The 18,605-nt window shown below is 52.5% G+C and overlaps 1 protein-coding gene across 1 annotated transcript; it reads left to right on the forward strand.

Annotated features, from left to right (window-relative positions):
• The first annotated feature begins 47 nt into the window (after positions 1–47).
• Positions 48–18,604, forward strand: Snapc4 (small nuclear RNA activating complex polypeptide 4). Its single transcript, XM_052725085.1, has 23 exons — positions 48–173; positions 1,977–2,129; positions 2,565–2,611; positions 4,185–4,352; positions 4,504–4,629; positions 5,106–5,184; positions 5,361–5,442; positions 6,381–6,485; positions 6,561–6,633; positions 6,981–7,145; positions 7,972–8,119; positions 8,379–8,485; positions 8,636–8,730; positions 10,235–10,329; positions 11,379–11,458; positions 11,758–12,228; positions 12,926–13,253; positions 13,596–13,666; positions 13,912–14,019; positions 14,930–14,957; positions 15,292–16,733; positions 17,606–17,727; positions 18,349–18,604. Exons 2-22 carry the CDS (start codon positions 2,000–2,002, stop codon positions 17,717–17,719), a joined length of 4,062 nt encoding a protein of 1,353 aa, XP_052581045.1. The 5' UTR covers positions 48–173; positions 1,977–1,999; the 3' UTR covers positions 17,720–17,727; positions 18,349–18,604.
• The last annotated feature ends 1 nt before the right edge of the window (position 18,605 follows it).

Below are 18,605 nucleotides of genomic sequence, written 5' to 3' on the forward strand. Positions count from 1 at the left end.
GGAAGCTGAGCTCCTCCTTAGGGCCCCACCCCAGCAGCCGTCCCAGCATGCTCTGCGCCTCGGCCTGGGGCGGGACTTCCGGTACGAGCCTCCTGAGTTCCGTGGCCCGCAGATGTGCGTGTGGTCGCCTGGGAGACGGAACAGGCTGTAGCGTGTGTAGGGCGGCCTTGCAGGTGAGGACCCGCGGGCTGCAGCTAGTAGGCGTTGTGTCCGGGGGGAGCGGGGCAGGCAGCGTGGGGAAACCGAGGCCTGGCGTGGCGACGACCCTGCCGGAGCGGAAAACCCGAATGCCGAGCCCAGCCGAGGTCCAGCAGCTAGTGAGACACTGCAGTTTTGCACAGTGCCGTGCTTCGAGCCGCTGCTCTTCCCCGTTATGCGCCGCAGCACCAGGGTCAAGCCTGGCTAATCTAATCATCGAATCCAACCACGAAGGGTGCATGGGCACTCAACTGCCTTGCCAGGAGTTAGGATATGTATGCCCTTAGATGGGACAGGCAGAAAGGTGCCTCTGATGTAGTGAAGGCGGCCATAGGCTCCCAATTTAGGACTTGAACATGTGAGGGCAACGCGGTGGGGGGGGGGGGGGATGGAATTTCTGCCGCCTCAAATCACACGTTGCCTTTTCGTTGGTGGCCCGGGGCCCAGTGGCAGTGAGTGGTTCTTGCTAAGTCTGCAGACCTGGCTGCTCCTAACCAAGGTTCGTTAGAAGTAAGACATCTTGTTCAGGAGCGACATCGCTGAAGGGGATTGCGTTGTTTCGATGCAGTCAGGCAAGGGTGCTTTCAACACCTCAATAGTAAGAAATCAAGCTAAGAGCAGGATGTTTTTCTCTTCATTTCTGACTCTGAGTGTGAACTTGTGTTTGATTTTTGTTTGAGATAGGATTTCACTAATGGCCTGAAATTCGGGGATCCAATCTGCCTGTCCTCCCAAATGCTAGGATTAAAAGTGCATGCAGCCTGGCAGTGGTGACACACACCTTTAATCCCAAAACTCGAGAGACAGGCAGGCGGATCTCTTGAGTTCGAGGCCAGCCAGGGTTACACAGAGAAACCCTGTCTCAAAAAAACCAAAAATAAATAAATTAATTAAATTAAATAGAAAAATAAAAAGTGTGTGCCACCACACTCTAGTTTTTTGTTTGTTTGGTTGGTTTTTTTCAGACAATGTTTCTTTGTGTAGCCCTGGCTTTCCTGGATCTCGCTCTGTAGACCAAGCTGGCCTGGAACTCAGAGATCCACCTGTCTTTGCCTCCTGAGTGCTGGGATTAAAGGAGTGGGCCACTATGCTCAACTTTCACACCCAGCGTCTTATTATTATATTTGTTTATTTGCTTATGTGTATGTGGCTTGGTGGCAAGTACCTTTACCTGGTGAGCCATCTCATCCACCTGAGATTGTGTTTTCTATAATAGTCTTTCACGCTTCTCTTCCTAATTTCCTTCACTCTCAGACTTTGCTTAGTGTTCCCAAGAGAAAGCCTCCTTCATGCTGTAGTAGACACTTGCTCCGTGTCAGGCAGCACTGTGTGCTGTTCTGAAAAGAGAAATCTCAGAGCAAGCAAAGCCATTCAGCACTGTGTAGAGCAGGGCCACCTGCAGCTGCGATCATGGTTTAGATTACAAGGGCTGAACGTCTTTTGCTCTGCACTTTCTGCTTTTGGTGACCAGCTCCCTCTGGTTGGACACGAGGGCACAGACAGAGGCCACACAGGTAGACTGTGTTTTTACCTATGTTGATGGTAGCCTCTAGGAAGGCAGGGTCATTTTCAGGTGTTGAGTCAAGAACAGGAGTTCCTGGGTGTAAAAGTGTCAGCTTGTAGGAACTTAACCTCAGGATACCCACATGCTGATCTTGAGCCTGGGTCTCTATCTGGGTAGCCCATTGCCTGCTTTTGAACAGGCTTTTGCCATCTCCAGCAAGTGTGTGTCTGAAGAAGGATGAGATCCAGACACACTCAATTTCTCATGTTCATAGTACTGTGAAGGCAGGCTGAAGTCATGGACATCGACGCCGAGAGAGAGAAAATAACACAGGAGATCCAGGAGCTCGAAAGGATTTTGTATCCTGGATCCTCCAGCGTCCATTTGGAGGTCTCTGAATCCAGTCTCAGTTCGGACTCTGAAGCAGGTGTGCACATGTGCCTGGGCTAGCATGGCATGGCTGGAGCAGCTGTATGTACCCTTTAGCTGTATTAGGTTGTGGGCTGCTCTGTGGCCAGACTCTGTTTCTTGCTCAAACTGTCCTCTGCTTTTACCTCAGCAAGAAAGTTCCTTCCATTCCCTCAGTCTTTAGCTCCCAGGCCTGCATGTGCATACCTGCCTGCCTCTGCTGCCATCTGGCCTGGGACCCTCTAGGCAACAGTGGCATCCTGGTGGGAGGGGAGGGCCTTGAGTTCAGCCTGTCTGCCTGCGTAATCTCCATGGCCTAGACACCTAGCATTTCTTTGCTGAGCTTAGTGGATAACCCTCCAGTGGGACCCTGTCATGAGGGCTCATCCCTATCTGCAGCATGCTTTGCTACCCATGCTCCCGCTCTAACATAGTGTGCTTGTGTTTCTTACAGATTTCCTGCCTGATGAGGACTTGGAAACGGCTGGTGCCCCCACCTTGGTAATTGTTGCTTACCAGGCTGGGCTGCTGGATTACATCTGCTGCTCCCTTCCAAACTGACCCAAGAGGGCTTGGTTTGCACCCCTCTTGGTTTTTCTACAGCTGATAACCATTTATTGTGAAAATAAGGCATCCCAAAGTGTTACTTTTTGTGGTGCTAGGGATGGAATCCAGGGGCTCCTTCACCCTAGGCTCACACCTCCCCCTGAGCTGTACCCCTGAACACAAATTATCAAAACTAAGGTTGTCAGCAGAAGTAACCACTCTGACAGGCTGGTAACTACAGCTGCTGGCTTTTCCTGAGCTCACACTAAAAACATGAGATGTGGGAGGCAGCAAACCATGTGTCTGGGCCCTGCTCCACAGCTTAACCACTGTGCCTGTTTCCCGGTCTAGACAGTGGTCACCATAGATGACTTAGAAAAGCACCTGGAAGACATCTATTCCTACCAGAGTTGCTAATCATATTTTTGATCGTTTTAGGAATTTTTTTGGGGGAAATTTTACAGTTTGCTTATTTCCTTACTAAGCGAACAAGAATAGAGTCCCTTAGTGTTTAAGGACTATGTGTCTGCTCCCTAGACTGACACAGCTCTGAAGTCATTGGATAGAGACTGAAGTTTCCTGGTCCTGCCTGGGCAGCAGCCATTTTTATAAAATAATCACTCAGAGGCTTAATATTAATTACAAGCTGTGTGGTCTATGGCCCAGGCTTCTTACTAGCTCACTCATCTTAAATTAACCCATTTCTATTAATCTATATATCACCACATGTCTTGTGGCTTTACCTGAGTTCCATTACATCTTGCTTCTCAGGCAGCGGCTCACAGTGGCTCCTCTGACCCTGCCTTTCTTCTCCCTGTCTCTCTCTTGGATTTCCCACCTGGCTGTCTCCTGTCTTGCCATAGGTCACAGCAGCTTCTTTTTTTGTTCTCTGTGTAGCTTTGGAGCCTGTCCTGGAACTCACTCTGTAGCCCAGGCTGGCCTCGAACTCACAGAGCTCTGCCTGCCTCTGCCTCCTGAGTGCTGGGATTAAAGGCGTGCACCACCACCGCCCGGCTTCAGCAGCTTCTTTATTAACCAGTGGTAGCAACGTATATTCACATGTACACAAGACCATCCCACAGCAATTGGACATTTGGCATTCCCAGGTTTTGACGATGATGGGTATTCAGGGAGTTTCCTTGCTGAGATCTGACACTTGAGGTGCTGGGGATGGGGACAAAACAAACTTTCTCTGAAATTCAGGCTTCAGATACTTCAGGATGCCTTATTTTCACAATAAATACAAACATGGAAGCTGCTTGCTGTGGTACACTGACCCCCAACCCAGCATATGCTTCACAAGCACATCTCATGTTGTTGATTTGAAAAGATGCACACACTCCAGCTTGAGGATGATGGGCTCTGTTTCCAAGTATAACTCCTCCCTTCCCTAAGTAGGGTCAGCTCCTGGTTCCACATTCAGTGGGCTTATACTAGGGATACTTCAGTGTCCCTTGTGGGTTTGGGCTTGAGCATGGCAAAAAGGGGGTTGCCCTCTCTTCATTTGCCATTTCTGGCTCTTAACCAGGAAGAGGAAAGGTGGAGTGAGGCCAGCAATGAGGAGGAGGACCCCAAGGAAAAAGCTCTTCCTGAAGACCCCGAGACTTGTCTGCAGCTAAATATGGTCTACCAGGAGGTGATCCAGGAGAAGCTAGCAGAGGTTAGCCAGCTGCTGGCCCAGAACCAGGAGCAGCAGGTAAGAGCCTACTCAAGGCCTCTATAAGCTCTCCTGATCCTCAGTGTCCCACAGGACCAAGTTCCCAGGACAGGGCTCAGAGTGGATCTGTTCACCCACCTCCTGACTGCTTCCTTTTCTTGGCTCACTCATGGCCTTGCTTTTGTTCCAGGAGGAGATCCTGTTTGATCTGGCTGGGACCAAATGCCCCAAGGTGAAGGATGGCAAAAGCCTGCCTTCATACATGTACATAGGCCACTTCATGAAGCCATACTTCAAGGACAAGGTCACTGGAGTGGTAGGTAGTAAAGACTCCTCTATCAGCAGCTGGTTGAGTGTCTTGGGAGGAAGGCGCTGTCTTCTCCACAGCCTAGTGTGAGTGCTTGTGAGTTCCCTTGGGTCTTTTGGGTTAATATTTTCCTCCCTCCTTAAAAATGCCTCATCCTTTGATGAAAGTCAAGGACTCCCACTGACATTGCCCTCTAGGGTGTGTTTCCCTGAAATAGAATTACAGCATTTAGCAAGTCAGTAGTATAGATCTGAAACTGCTGGTGGACTTAGGTGTCTGTCAGCGTCATGAAGTCTCTGGCCACTTCTTATGCTGGCGGGTCATGCCCAGAGTTTTTCACTCAGCAGTAACTTGTAATACAAATGTCTTAGGTCTGGCCCTGCATGTAGACAGCACATAAGGAGGCTGAAGGGAAGATTCTGAGTCTCCATGGGGGCCCTGGAGGGTGAGTGTGGTTGGTGTACTGACGCTGTATACTCTGACAGGGACCTCCTGCCAATGAAGACACACGAGAGAAGGCTGCCCAGGGAATCAAGGCCTTTGAACAGCTCTTGGTGACCAAGTGTAAGGGTCCAAACAGGCTTTTGGGTGGGCATCCACCAACCGTGGGAACCACAGAGGGCATCCCCACAGCATCCCTACAACCTAGGGTTATAGAGAGGGCTTACATGTGTGTGACATGTGTGTCTGTGGAGTAGGCAAGGCCTCATGACATCACATCACTATTTCTTCCTCCTCAGGGAAGCACTGGGAGAAAGCCTTGCTCAGGAAGTCTGTAGTGAGTGATCGCCTGCAACGCCTACTTCAGCCCAAGCTGCTGAAGTAAGTCTGGAACTAGGTCATCATAGCCTTCCCCACACTCGAACGCCAGGCGGCTGTGGGGCTGGTGAGGTTCATCACGGCATGCTCTGTCTTTTCATTCCCCTGCTGCCCTTTAGCACTGTGAGGTCAATGTCTGTCCTTTATGCTGCTCTGAAGAAGGTCAGAAGGCGCATCCATGTTTAGCTACACAATGTGGGCAGTTTCTCAGATTCTCTTCTCTGGGTTTCTGGGCCTGTCAGTAAAAGCAGCTTTATGAGTTTATTGATGGGTACATATCACATGACCAAAGGGCATCATGTAGTGCCCGATGTGAGTACACAATGAAGGGCATTGTTGTTTTGATAAAGTTGCTAGAAACAGATGTCCTGGGGGCAGGGTATCACTGTGCCTGAAGAGCTACACCTTCTGGGCCTGTGTAGTCTAAAAGGGGCCAAGTGGCCTCATGATGCTGACAGTGTTAAGGATAGAGTAACTAGGCAGAGGTGTCTCTTAGAGTTGGACACCAGGTACCGGTCACCTCTGGACTCGTGTGCTCAATACTGATGGTGTGAGAGCCAGCTCTTCCCTCCCAACCAGTTCCATTTGCTATTTGTTGTAGCAGTGGCTGCAGAACTAAGTCAGGCTTGCCGGGGTGTCTGTGTCCTGGAAGCCAAGATTTGGCAAAGGGTCCAGGCTCTGAGACGCAAGCAGCTACCATCTGCCTCTGCAAAGAGTCTGCAACTCCTGCCCTGGATGGTGCTATCCTGGTGGTAGGGGTGCCCCAGAGGTGGTGCCAGAGCTTCCTTTGTGGTCAGGGACCAAGGCAAGAGAGAAAGCATGTTCCTGTGCAGGTTTTCTAATGTTGAGCTGTGAGACATGACAAGAGCAGTTCAGAGAACAGGGCCTCGGCTTGCGCAGTCCATCTCATCCACCACTCCTCCGCTCTACCTGCCTCGCAGGCTTGAGTACTTACGCGAGAAACAGAGCCGAGTCTCCAGCGAGTTGGAGAGGCAAGCCCTGGAGAAGCAGATTAAGGAAGCAGAGAAGGAGATTCAGGACATCAAGTAAGCTGGGGCCTTCTGGGTCCAGGGAAGAGCTGCAAACCTTGCATGATACCAGCTCCTTGTCCTTTCCTTCAGCCAGCTCCCAGAGGAAGTTTTGCTGGGGAACCGGCTGGACAACCATGACTGGGAAAAGATTTCCAACATCAATGTAAGTCAGGTAGACCTGGCCCACAGCTGCAGTAGTGCGTCTAAGCCAAGCGTGGGTGGGAACTAGGTGGTAAAGCTTTCCCTGTGCCTTAACTCCTATAAACTCTCCAGTCAAGTAAGCCTAGCCCTATCGGAAGTGGCAAAGGACTTCATGGGACCCTCCCCAACTGACAAGGTGCCCTTCCTGAGATGAATAGTCTTCAGTGCCTTTTGGCTACACAAACAAGTCCACTTGCTTAATGGCCCCAGAAGCCACTGGCTGGCAGACAGTGACAGCCCAGCCAGGGGCCATGTCTTCAATAATCTTGGCATCAGCAACCCCTCTAAAGCTTTGTTCTCATGGTGCAGTTTGAAGGAGGCCGCAGTGCAGAGGAGATCCAGAAGTTCTGGCAGAGTTCAGAGCACCCAAGCATCAACAAGCAAGAGTGGAGCACAGAGGAGGTAGAGCAGCTGAAAGCCATTGCTGCCACACATGGCCACTTGGAGTGGCATTTGATTGCAGAGGAGCTAGGGGTAAGGACCGGGACCTGGGGACCTTGGAAGTAGGGAGGACATGGGCTTAACTTTAAATTCCCTCTTGTCTGGTGAAAATGTGACCACTTACTGCATTCCTTTGCTTTTTATTTGTCGGAAAAGGTCTAGATGCAAACCATAGCTGAGCCCACCACATCCAGCCCCATAAGTACCAAGACTGGAGAGCTGGCTCAGTCTACTGGAAAAGCTTTCCATGGGGGGGTGGGGGATGGGGCAGGTACAGCAGCAGTGTCATGTGGCTGTGGCTTATCTGCCAGGTGCTCCTTCCTGAGGTGTGTCCCTCATCCCTGCCTGTCAAAGGCTCTGAATAGCCTGCCTTAGAGCTTGAGAGCTAGAGGGTTTCCTTTGAGAGGCATCCCAAAGCATCTCCTTCCACCCCTCCAGGAATTGGCAGTGTCGTTTGGACATCTGAGTTAGCTGTCATGAGGATTTTTCTTGTTTATTTTTAAGATAGGGTCTCACTCTGTAGTCCAGGCTGACCTGGAGCTCACAATGTAGCCCAGGCTGACCTCAAACTCATGGCACTTCTCCTGCTTCAGGCTCCCTTAGCAACATAGTTGTCTATGGCCAGGTTTTCTTTTATAAGCCATAGAACCCTCTCCAAGCTGCTCTTATTCTGGGTCCCTACCATGGTCTAGCAAACTATCACAAGAGCCTGGAAGAGGAGAGCTCTGTTGTACAGAGTGCTGCCTGTGGCTCAGGCCCACCTGTCTCCTGGAAGCCCTTGGAGGGATGTTCTGGGTATCTCTGCATGTGCAGAGTGAAGCCTAGTGATGCCCATTTGTTTCTGTTTGGCCTTGGGAAGACAAGCCGCAGCGCCTTCCAGTGCCTGCAGAAATTTCAGCAGTACAACAAAGCCCTGAAACGCAAGGAGTGGACAGAAGAGGAAGACCACATGCTCACCCAGCTGGTCCAGGAGATGCGTGTTGGGAGCCATATTCCATACCGCAAGAGTAAGCCCACCACACCAAAAGGCATCTTCCAGTCCCTTGAGCTGCTCCAAGCCCTAGTGGCCTGAGGTCCTAGGTGCTTGGGAGCTGAGACCTGTCGAAGAGTGTCGAAGAGTGCACAGCTCTCTACTAGGGAGAGGCGGGAGGGGGAGTGAAGGTCCTGGTGACCAGAGTAACTTCACTCCGTAGCTTCTGGGAGGCCTCTCTGTCCCTGCGTATTGCCTGCATAAGATGGATGAGTCCCAGTCTTCTCTGTCCCCAGTTGTCTACTTCATGGAAGGAAGAGACTCCATGCAACTGATCTACCGTTGGACCAAGAGCTTGGACCCTAGCCTGAAAAGGGGATCCTGGGCCCCAGAGGAAGATGCTGTAAGTCTGGCATTCAGAGAAAACTGTACCCAGGAAGTTTACCTGGCTGTCCACAGTACAGTCATATGCCATTCTTAAGCTAAGAAACCTCAGAGTTGGGAAGGTATGGCTATCCAATGGAGACATTGTCTGTTCGCTTCTTTCCTGCAGAAATTGCTTCAAGCTGTTGCCAAGTATGGGGCGCAGGACTGGTTTAAAATCCGGGAAGAGGTGCCAGGTAGGAGCGATGCCCAGTGCAGAGACCGGTGAGTTGCCCGCACTGGCTGAAGGAGCGACTTGCTTGAGTCACACTTCTGTAGGCAGGCTGGGTGACGAGGCCCAAGAGCGACTGATGTATCCACAGGAGCTTTGTGGACTGGGGTTGGCACTGTTGGAAGCAGGACTCTCATGTTTCTGTTGTCCACAAGGAGTCAAATGCTAGTGGCAACTCTTGCAGATATCCTCCCACGTTGCCCGTGAGAAGGTCCCCATCAGACTGCTAGGGCTCTCTCCTTTTCTCCCTAGTTTCTTCCAGTGTTTGTTCAAACATATTTCACTTTACCTTGTTAATGTAAATCACCCACAATCTGTACTCAGCAACCCCACAGAATCCCATTCAAACAAGCAGCAGGCAACAGACTTGTCTCCAGAGATAGCCAAGTAGCCAAAAGGCCCATGGAAAGATGCTCAGAGTCCCTAATTTCAGGAATGCAAAACTCAAGTGTCCCAAACAGGAACTCTTGTACTGGACAAGAATGTTCATAGAACATTATTCATTGTCAATAAGAACATGTGGGGTACAAACTTGGAGTCCTGGTGTTTGCAAGGAAGGGCATTCTGATAGATGCTGTGTTTCCATACATTTGGATAAAAGGTGCATGAGCCTTGAACATTTTGACCATTTGGCCAGTGTTTATCAAGACATGCTTATTTCAGGAATGTCCCTGGGTCAGTGACTCTTGTGTTTGGCTTTCTGGGAGCTGCCAGACTTTGTGTAAAGTGTCTCTATTATTTTGTGCTCCCACAAGCAGCATGTGAGGGTTCAGGCTTTCTACATTCACCGCAGCGTCTGCTCCTGTTGTCACTGTCTCTGCTTGTGACTGGACCCTTCCACGTGCTCGTGAAGTAGTCTCTCACAGTGGCATCGCACAGCAGCCCTTGTGGCTGACTGCTGAGCCGCTTTGCCTGTGCCTACTGGCTTCTTACATGTGTACATCTCTTTGGAGAAACATCTGCCATGCCTGGCTTAAATTACTTGTCTTTGTATTACTGGCTTGCAAGGGTTCTTTATGTGTTCCAGTTGTAAGCTCCTATCAGTGGCAGGATTTGCATGGATATGCCAGTCTATGGCTTGTGTCTCCGTTTTTAACCAGAGCCCTCAAAGCAGTGGTTTTCAACCTGTGGGTCGTGACCCGTTTGGGGGTTAAATAATCCTTTCACAGGGGTCACCTAAGACCATTGGAAAACACTGATATTTACATTACAATTCATAACAGTAGCAAAATTGTCGTTACGAAGTAGCAACAAAAAATAATTTTATGGTTGGGAGTCACCACACCATGAAGAACTGTATTAAAGGTCACAGCATTAGGAAGGTTGAAAACCACTGCCTTAAAACGTAAATTTTTTTTTAATATTTGATGAAGTCCTGCTTGTCTTGATTTTTATTTATTTTTTGCTGGTGGTGTCATTCTCAGAAATGATTGGAGAAGGCAGAAGAGCAGTGGTGGGTGGGGTCTTACCGCTCCTCTGTCTCCTCACCATTTTCAGCTACATCAGAAGATTACATTTCAGCTTGAAGAAGGGACGGTGGAATGCGAAAGAAGAACAACAGCTGATCCAGTTAATAGAAAAATACGGTGTTGGTGAGTTGTCCTTTCTGGGTTGCTGCCTCTGGGCCCCCTGGGAATTCCTACAGCCCCTCTGGAGACCCGCATCTTTTCGGGTCTCGGGCTGCTGTCCTGACGTCAGCTTCTGCCTCATTCTCAGTCTTGACAAGTGGCAGTGTGTCTCCCTGGTTCCAAATGCTCTTTTGTTTTAGTGCTGGTGCTGGCGGTGGAACCCAGGACCTTACTCTGGCTAGGCAGGCATGCCTCCAAGCCCAGCCCCATGCTCTCCATTACAAATGAGTGGCTATTCACTATAGGAAATTGGGAAGCCAGACGAAGTGGCACATACCTTTAATCCTGCCACTCAGAAGACATGTGCAAGCACATACACACAGGACACACAAATACCCATAAAACACAAGGTGGAGAGCATTGAGGAGCACTACACAAGATTCACCCCTGGCCTCCATGTTCATGCACACATACATACACCTGCAGTGTATCACCTAACATTGTCAACAGCTGTGCTACCCTTTGGGAGGCTTCTGGTCCTGCTTCCTTGGCTTCATTGGCTGCCTTGGTGTTCTGTGCAAAGGAACCTCTGAGATGTTCAGTCAAATCTTTTGTGACTGACATTTGCAGTATTTCCCAAGTTTTTGCTACAGGGCAGGAGTGAGTGTTTATAGTTAAATCATGCTAATAACTAGTGATACCGCCTCAGAAAAAAAGCTAACTATGGTTCTAGGACATGCAAAATACAAAGGATTTTGTCACTTGTTGTCACACTTCCCCATAAGTACAACCTACAGGTGTCCTTCTGCAGCACTAGGAACAAAGCATTGACATTGTCTCTTTAAGAGCCTTAGTACAGCAGATGCACCAGGGCCTGGAGTGACTTCCCCTCCCTACCTGTGTGTGCCAGAACTTCCTCAAGGGGTGGGTCAGCCCTGAGATACAGATGCTGCCAAACACGGGTGCTCTGACCTTGGTGATAACTGCTTCTGGCCAAGCACATGAGGGAAGAGCATCCTGATGACTTAGCCTCGATCCTAGAGGCTGGAGTCTGGTTTCTTTTTTTTTTGCAGGCCACTGGGCAAGAATAGCTTCTGAACTGCCCCATCGGTCAGGCTCCCAGTGTCTGAGCAAATGGAAAATACTGGCCAGGGTGAGACATTGGTTTGCTTTCTGTGGATGTGCTTTGCTCAAGCTCAGGTGGAAGGCCCCTAACCTGTGGGAGTGCTTGGGCAAGATGAGATATAGTAGTGGTGTGGAGGGGAGCGAACAGGTTCTGGCCCTTACGTGTCCTTTTCGGGAGGCCAAGGGCAGAGGGAGACCATACCTCAGCAGCAGTGTGCTCTGCCCCTGGAGGTGTTCATGCCTGAGACCTCTTTAAGGCTACCCTACTTGCCTGTCACCAGTACGCCTGGGTAGCTGAGACCTGAAGCAGCCCTTTCCTCCCCTCAGAAGAAGCAGCGTCTCCAGAAGAGGAGATTGCGGAGGCCCCATCATAGTCGCCAGTGGAGCTCTAGCAGCAGCAGTGACAGCAGCAGTGGGGGCTATGGTGGCGGCAGCAGCAGCAGCAGCAGCAGCAGCAGTGAAGACTCAGATATGGAGCTGGAAGAGTCTCTGGAGAATGGCAGAGCACTGGTTCCTCAACCATACAGAGTGCCAGACGTTGACCTGTGGGTTCCTACCAGGCCAGTCACCAGCCAGTCACAGAGAGAAGGGTCAGGGTGCTACCCAGCACACCGTGCTGTCTCCTGCACTCTTGATGCCACTCCAAGTCAGCACAAGGAAGATTCTACCACTGTCTCCACTCCTGAGATGAGCCAGGTGCCGATGCCCTGTGAGACTCACAGAACTTTTCCAAGAAGGGCTCAGTTCCTACACTTACCAGACACTCACCTAGCAAGCATGGAGGACCCAGCCAGCAAGGTGAGCCCCAGTGCACCCTAGAATGTGAGAGAGGGGAGGAGTAGGTGCTCTGTGCTCCTAGTGGTCACTGACGCTGGCACTCTGGACAGTTTGGCAGTTTGGTTTCTGACCTGGCCCTAGCCATGTCCTCTTGTTCACTAGAATGTGTTGCTTAGGGATGATTTCAGAGTTGTGCAGTAGCAGTGGCCTTCACAATGCAGCCTCCATTGTCCCCAAGTCATTTGCTTTAAAGGCGGTAAGGACATTTGCTTCAGGGCACATCTGAGTGGGCAGTTCCCCACCTCCAACTGCTGTGAGTCCACAGGTGTCCTTGTGCAGTGTCTTTCCAACTTGGCTGGCCGTACGCATCTACCTTTCTCCTCCTCTGTCCTCAGAGTTAGGGACCTGGGCCAGATGCAGCTCTGGCCGTGGCTGGAGCAGCCTGTGGGGCTGCATAGGCTGCTGTGCCCAGAGGTTTGCTGGGGGGATGGCGCAGTCACCTCAGCCAGGGTACTTCCTGCCATGCGGACCAGAGCATCTCTTAGAGAGAGAGCTAAGCCAGGCCCTACCTGAAGAGCACATACTTACCTTACCACAGAGTACTTTCCCAACTAGCAAGTGGTGTTCATGATGTATGCCACGTGGTCTTACAGGGAGGTGTCACACCCGCACCAGGTCCTGCTGCAGCCAATCTTACAGAACCTCTTTTGATATACAGCATGTGCTCAGAGTGCCCCTAGAGAGAATGCTGCAGTTGGTCAGGACCCGCCCAGCCACCCAGAGCCACACACTAGTGGAGCAAAGACCGAAGCAGCCACCCCTGCCTAATTCATGCTCAGAGTCCGACCCTGGGGACAGTGTGGCTGGGCCCCATCTGCGGCGGCTGTGGCATGGAACTTTCCAGAATGAGCAAAGACGCAAGAGACAGGCTCTGCACCGCAGGCTTCTTAAACACAGGCTTCTGCTGGCGGTGATCCCCTGGGTGGGTGACATCAACCTGTCCTGCACACAAGCTCCTAGGAGACCTGCAGTGGTGCAAACTCAAGGTACTACTACCCAGGGCTCTTTGGGGAGCTTTCCAGAGCTGGGGTGGGAGCAAGCAGTTAAGTGCTTAACCACAGGGCAGTGACCTGGTGGGGTCCTTTGGAGAGGCAGATCCATGAAGGACAGAAGTGACTAACCCTGAAGGGTTTGAAGAAGAACAGTTGGGCCACCCTTTCCTCCCTGCCCTTGTGAAACAAGGTCCAACTGGATTTGGGGTGGTGGTGAGAGGCTTAGGGGGCCCTAACTTCTGCTCTTAGAGGCAATGTGGAGCACTGAGGCTGCTCTGCCCTAGACTGTCTTGGGAGCTTCAACTGGAGCCACTTTGCTTTGCCCTTGTCCTCTAGCTGACAGCATCAGGATGCAGTTAGAGCGTGCCCGCCTGACCAGCACTCCAGTGTTCACATTGCTTATTCAGGTAAGCCCCCAGCAGGGTACTGTCTGCTCTGTCCTCTGCTGGTGAAGAGGCAGGCGTGCGTGGAGCCCAAGTCCAGGCTGCAGACTGTGGAAATGTTGTGACTTCCTGGGCAGTCAGAGGCTTTAGGAGTTTGGGTCTACTCCTGGAACAGCCATGGTCAGGGCTGCTTTACATCTCCTTGACCATCATTGGGCCTGGCCCAGTGTCGGGTGGAACGGGGAGGTTCTCATTCTCGGGTCTCTCAGCTACTGCAGATTGATACTGCGGGCTGCATGGAGGTAATTCGAGAGAGGAAGACCCAGGCACGTGCACTGCCCGAGCCTGGCACCCAGAACCCCCAACCACATCTGCAGGTAACAGACACGGGCAACAAGAAGGTCACACTGGGTATGGTGGCATACTCCTGTAATCCCAGCACTCAGAAGGTAGTAACAGGCAGATCTCTGTGAGTTCAAAGTCAACCTGGTCTACATAGTGAGTTTCAGGCCAGCCGGGGCTACATAATGAGACCTTGCCTCAAAAACAGGAGTGAGAGCCGGGTGGTGGTGGCACACACCACCTTTAATCCCAGCACTCGGGAGGCAGAGGCAGGCGGATCTCTGTGAATTCAAGGCCAACCTGGTCTACAGAGCGAGATCCAGGACAGGCACCAAAACTACACAGAGAAATCCTGTCTCAGAAAACCAAAAAGTACTGCCCATCCCCTGCCCCATAGTGGCCTAGGTTCAGTGTCTCAAGCCTTCCTCAGAGGGACAATTCCCAGATATTTCCATGGAAAAGTTGGCTTTCCCTCAGAACAGCCCTAACCATACCTTCTCCAGGGAGGCATCTGTGTGAGCCGCCCCACGGGAAGCCTGATTAAGTCTGAGGCAGGTGCACTCTGTGAGTAGGCTGTGGGTAGGCTTGCCAGCTGCAAGGCCTGGTCTCTACGAGACACTAATACCATCTGTTCTAGAAACCAAACTCATGAGTTTAGAGTGGGGAAGGTTTTACCTTGGAGCCCTGTCACCTGGGGAGACCGAACCCAAATGGAACTCTGGTGCCCGTAGCCCATGAGCCCCACACTGTCCAATGATGACTTGACAAGCTCCGGCCAGGTAGCCTTTAGTGGAACTGTACTGGAAGCCTACAGCAGCAGCTGTTACCCTTCCCCAGGACCCCTGAGCTCAGTGCAGGTGGGAAGGCCCCCAGAGTTGTGGGTGAGTGGGAAGAACTAATGGGATCCAGCAAAGATTCTCCAGGCTGACTGTCCTCTCTTCACAGGCATCCTCCAGTGCCGAGAACAGCACAGGTACCATCTGCCACATCTTTCTCTCTTTTGGTGGGAAATGCCATGCATTTGAGCCACAGTGGCCCTGAGAATAGGCCTGGAACTGCTCAGGCTCTCAACTTCAGGCAGCCACTGGGGGCTCGGGGCTTCTTGTCATGTCACGTGAGGGGAGAGCCCAGCAGTCTTGGTGTTGAGGATGCTAGATGTTTAGGAGCCGATCTCTCACGGCTTGTTAGATGGAGACTGGGCTGTCCCTGGCATCTGTTGCCCTCCCTGTGAACAGAGTGCACATGGGCTTGCTGGTGTTCCTGGGCGCAGAGCCTGGAGTCCTCAAGCTAGTTGTCTCTTCCTCTAGGCTGCATGCCGGGTCAGCAAACTGCAAAGAGAGACAGCCACAAAGGGCGTCCACGGCTGGGATCCTGCGGGACTGAGGCTGCCTCCCTCCAAGTTCCTGTAACAGCCCCACATGGCTTCCGGCCAAAGCCCAAGACTGTATCTGAGCTCCTTCGTGAGAAGCGGCTCCGTGAGTCCCGTGCCAAAAAGGCCACTCAGGCCCTCACTGCTGTCAACAGCCAGTTGCTGATCTCCTCGCCTGTGATCCTCCAGCCCCCTGGGCTGCCAGCCCACCAGGGGTCCCCAGTGGCAGGCCCTGCAACACCCAGCGGAGAACTCTCTGTCGCTGCGGCCCCAGGGATGGTCGGTTCAAATTCTCCTGGCTCCTGGCAGGGGGCTGGGATCTCAGCCACAGACAAGCAGCCTCCTACCCTGCAAACCATTCCCCTAAACCCCTCCCACAAAGGGACCCCGATTGTGGCCCCTGCTGCTTTTAGGAGCCTGGCCCTAGCTCCCAGGCAGGTCCCCACAGGCTGCCCTCTGAGTACTCTAGGACAGTCTCAGGCCTCTGCCACATCCCAGAAGCAGGACCTGCCCAAGGTCCTGCCCCTCCCAGCAGCCCCCAGCCCCAGTCAGCTGCCTGTGCAGCCCCTCAGTCTACCACCAGTTCTTGGCCCACAGGCAAGTGGGCAGCCCCTGGCAGCCAAGGCCAGCCTTCCTGTCAACTGGGTGCTCACAAATCAGAAGCCGCTCTCTGTCCCAGTGCCAGCTGTGGTGGGCCTCCCCCAGTCAGTGACGACCCCTGAGACCATAGGGTCACCGGCAAAACAGCCACCTTCCCCTGCCACGACTCCTGCTTGCCTGGGACAGCTTCCAGCCAGTGCAGACACAGAGCCCAAAGGTCCTCAGGGCCAGGAAGTACCACCCACATCTGGGCCCAAAAAGAAGGCCTTGGACCTAAGTCTGCTTTCCCAGGAGAGTGAGGCAGCCATACTGCCATGGCTGAAGGGGTGCCGAGGTGCTTGTGTGCCCCCACTGGGGAGCAGGATCCCCTATCAGCCCCCTTCACTGTGCAGCTTGAGAACATTGTCCAGCCTCCTCTTCCATAAAAAGGACTTGGAAGAGAAGGCTTCCTCTCTGGTCGCCAGCCAGGCAGCTGGGTCCCAATCTGAGCCCAAGGCTGGAGCCCTACAAACTTCCTTGGAACTGGTACAGAAGCAATTCCGGGACAACCCAGCCTACCTCCTCCTAAAGACACGTTTCCTAGCTGTCTTCTCTCTTCCTGCGCTCCTGGCCACTCTGCCACCCAACGGTGTCCCTACTACCCTGTCACCAGCCATGGCTGTTGGTTCTGAAAGTGACAGTGAAGACCTTGGTGACCTGGAACTCAAGGACAGGGCCAGGCAGTTGGACTGCCTGGCCTGCAGCATACAAGCAAGCCCAGCAGCCACAGACCCGGTACAGGTAAGGATGCTGTGACAGGCGAAGGGTTCTGCAGTGCCTTGCCTATCTGTGTGTCTGGCTTGCTGGGAGTGGTGAGCTGGGCAGGTGGAAGTTGTGCAAGGAAGCATTCTGTGGGTTTCTGAAGGAGGAGGAAGCCTGTCTAGTCTGCCCGGTTTGAAAGGGCTTCTTAGCAGAAGTTGCCTCTCCTGGACTGGCTGTAGTAGAAGAGGGAGGCAGCCTTCTACTATGATGTAGCCCCACCCCACACATACAGCACACACCCAAACTCAAGGTAGAGAGGCAGGCCTGACACCTGACCCTGGGGTGGGCTGTGGGTACAGTGTGGGTGGCGGGGGGATTGCCCTTGTTCGTGTTCTTGTGGGTAGTTTCTCCCAGGCGTCTCTTGCTCACAGAGAGCTGGCCTGGCAAGACAGTCTGGTTCCCATGGGAACCTAGGGACAAAATGTGCAGACCCATTTCCCTGTCCTCCCTGGCTACTCCCAGGGAGCCCTAGCAGGCCTCTTCCCCTGCGAGGGTTAGAAATGTGGAGCCTTCACACAGCTGTCACTACATCCCTGCTGGTGCTACCCTAGTTCCAGGGTGACCTGGGCATCTCTAGGATATGTTCTTGTCTCTGTCTCCATTGGCCAGCACCTCAGAGCAGGAGATACCATGGAATTGCCTAATGGTTGGAGACCCCGCCCAAGGGGCAGACTGTAGAAAGCTAGCACGGCTGCTCCCATGTCCCTGTCCTGGGGAAGCAACTGCCTGTCCCTGATGATAGGGCTTGGGTGGTAGTAGGGGCTGTCCTGAGAGTCCTCCCTTCCCCATTCCCTGCCTAGTCTGGCCAGGGTCACTCTTGTCTTCCCTGGCCTGACTTTTTATTGTTTCAGAGAGCTCCAGGTCCTGGTGAGGATTCTGCCCCCTCCCACCTGGATGCTTCTGATGACCTTGATGTGCTCAGGACTCGGCATGCTCGGCATTCCCGGAAACGGAAGCTGCTATGAGCAGCAAGGTGAGTCACTGTGGAGACTGCCACCCTGCAACCAGGAAGAGTTTAGAATATGGGCTTCCTCTGCCTGCTCTGGGAACAGCTGAGCTGAGGCAGGGATAGTGCTAGCAAGTCTGAAGGCTGGACTTAGGCGGACAGGGCAAGGCTTCTAGAGGTGCTTTTGGAACACGTAATGCCCCTTGTCCTCCGTCCTTCCCTACCTGAAGCCCCATGTTGCCCAGGGTGCCTCTAGGCCTTGGCACTTCTCCCTCTGCCTGAGTTCTATCCCCTCTGACTGCTTTTCTGAGGTGGCACTGTTGCCTCAATGTAAGTCTCAGGTGTTCACCACACGCAGCCCATCAGCACAGTTACCTGCCCGTGGTCTCTGACCACAAACCAGACTGTCCCTTGCTTTCATGACTGAGTCCCTGGGTCCAGGTCAAGGTAAGCAAGGAAGGCGATGGAGCTGTGAGCGGTAGGTATCCAGGATGTTCTAGTTGGCTCATAAAGCCACCCTAAGTTGTGCCTCCTGTCCTCATAGTGCCAGCTTAGTCCCTACGCTTCGGCATGCCATCTGTGGGGTCTGTCTCGGTGCCTGGGGCCTGCTGGGGTAAGAACACTATCAAGAGTATCCCCGTGTTTCAGGACAAGGACTCAAGGGCTCCAGAAACCCACTCTTACACCAGGCAAGAGGCAGAGCCCAGGCCTGACCAGAAGCCCACAGCCTTCTGCGAGAGGAAGCGGAGGCCAGGAAGCTGCAGGCCTGCAGACTAACCTGTCTACAGCAAGCCACAGTGACTCCAATAGCAGTGGCCCTGTGGTCACAGGCTCAACTGTGACCAAATGAAATCCACATATTTGAAGGAATAAAGTAAATGTCTATTTTTTTTCTTTAAAAGCAC

Source organism: Peromyscus californicus, unplaced genomic scaffold (assembly GCF_007827085.1).
Source record: "Peromyscus californicus insignis strain IS unplaced genomic scaffold, ASM782708v3 Scaffold_7__1_contigs__length_154581171, whole genome shotgun sequence".
Lineage (NCBI taxonomy): Eukaryota > Metazoa > Chordata > Mammalia > Rodentia > Cricetidae > Peromyscus > Peromyscus californicus.

Coding starts and splice junctions, on each gene's coding strand:
- Snapc4 (XM_052725085.1), top strand. CDS start 2,000: ATGGACATCGACGCCGAGAGAGAGAAAATAACACAGGAGATCCAGGAG. Junction 5,185..5,360: donor ACAGCTCTTGGTGACCAAGT/GTAAGGGTCCAA, acceptor CTTCCTCCTCAG/GGAAGCACTGGGAGAAAGCC. Junction 14,020..14,929: donor ACCCCCAACCACATCTGCAG/GTAACAGACACG, acceptor CTCTCTTCACAG/GCATCCTCCAGTGCCGAGAA.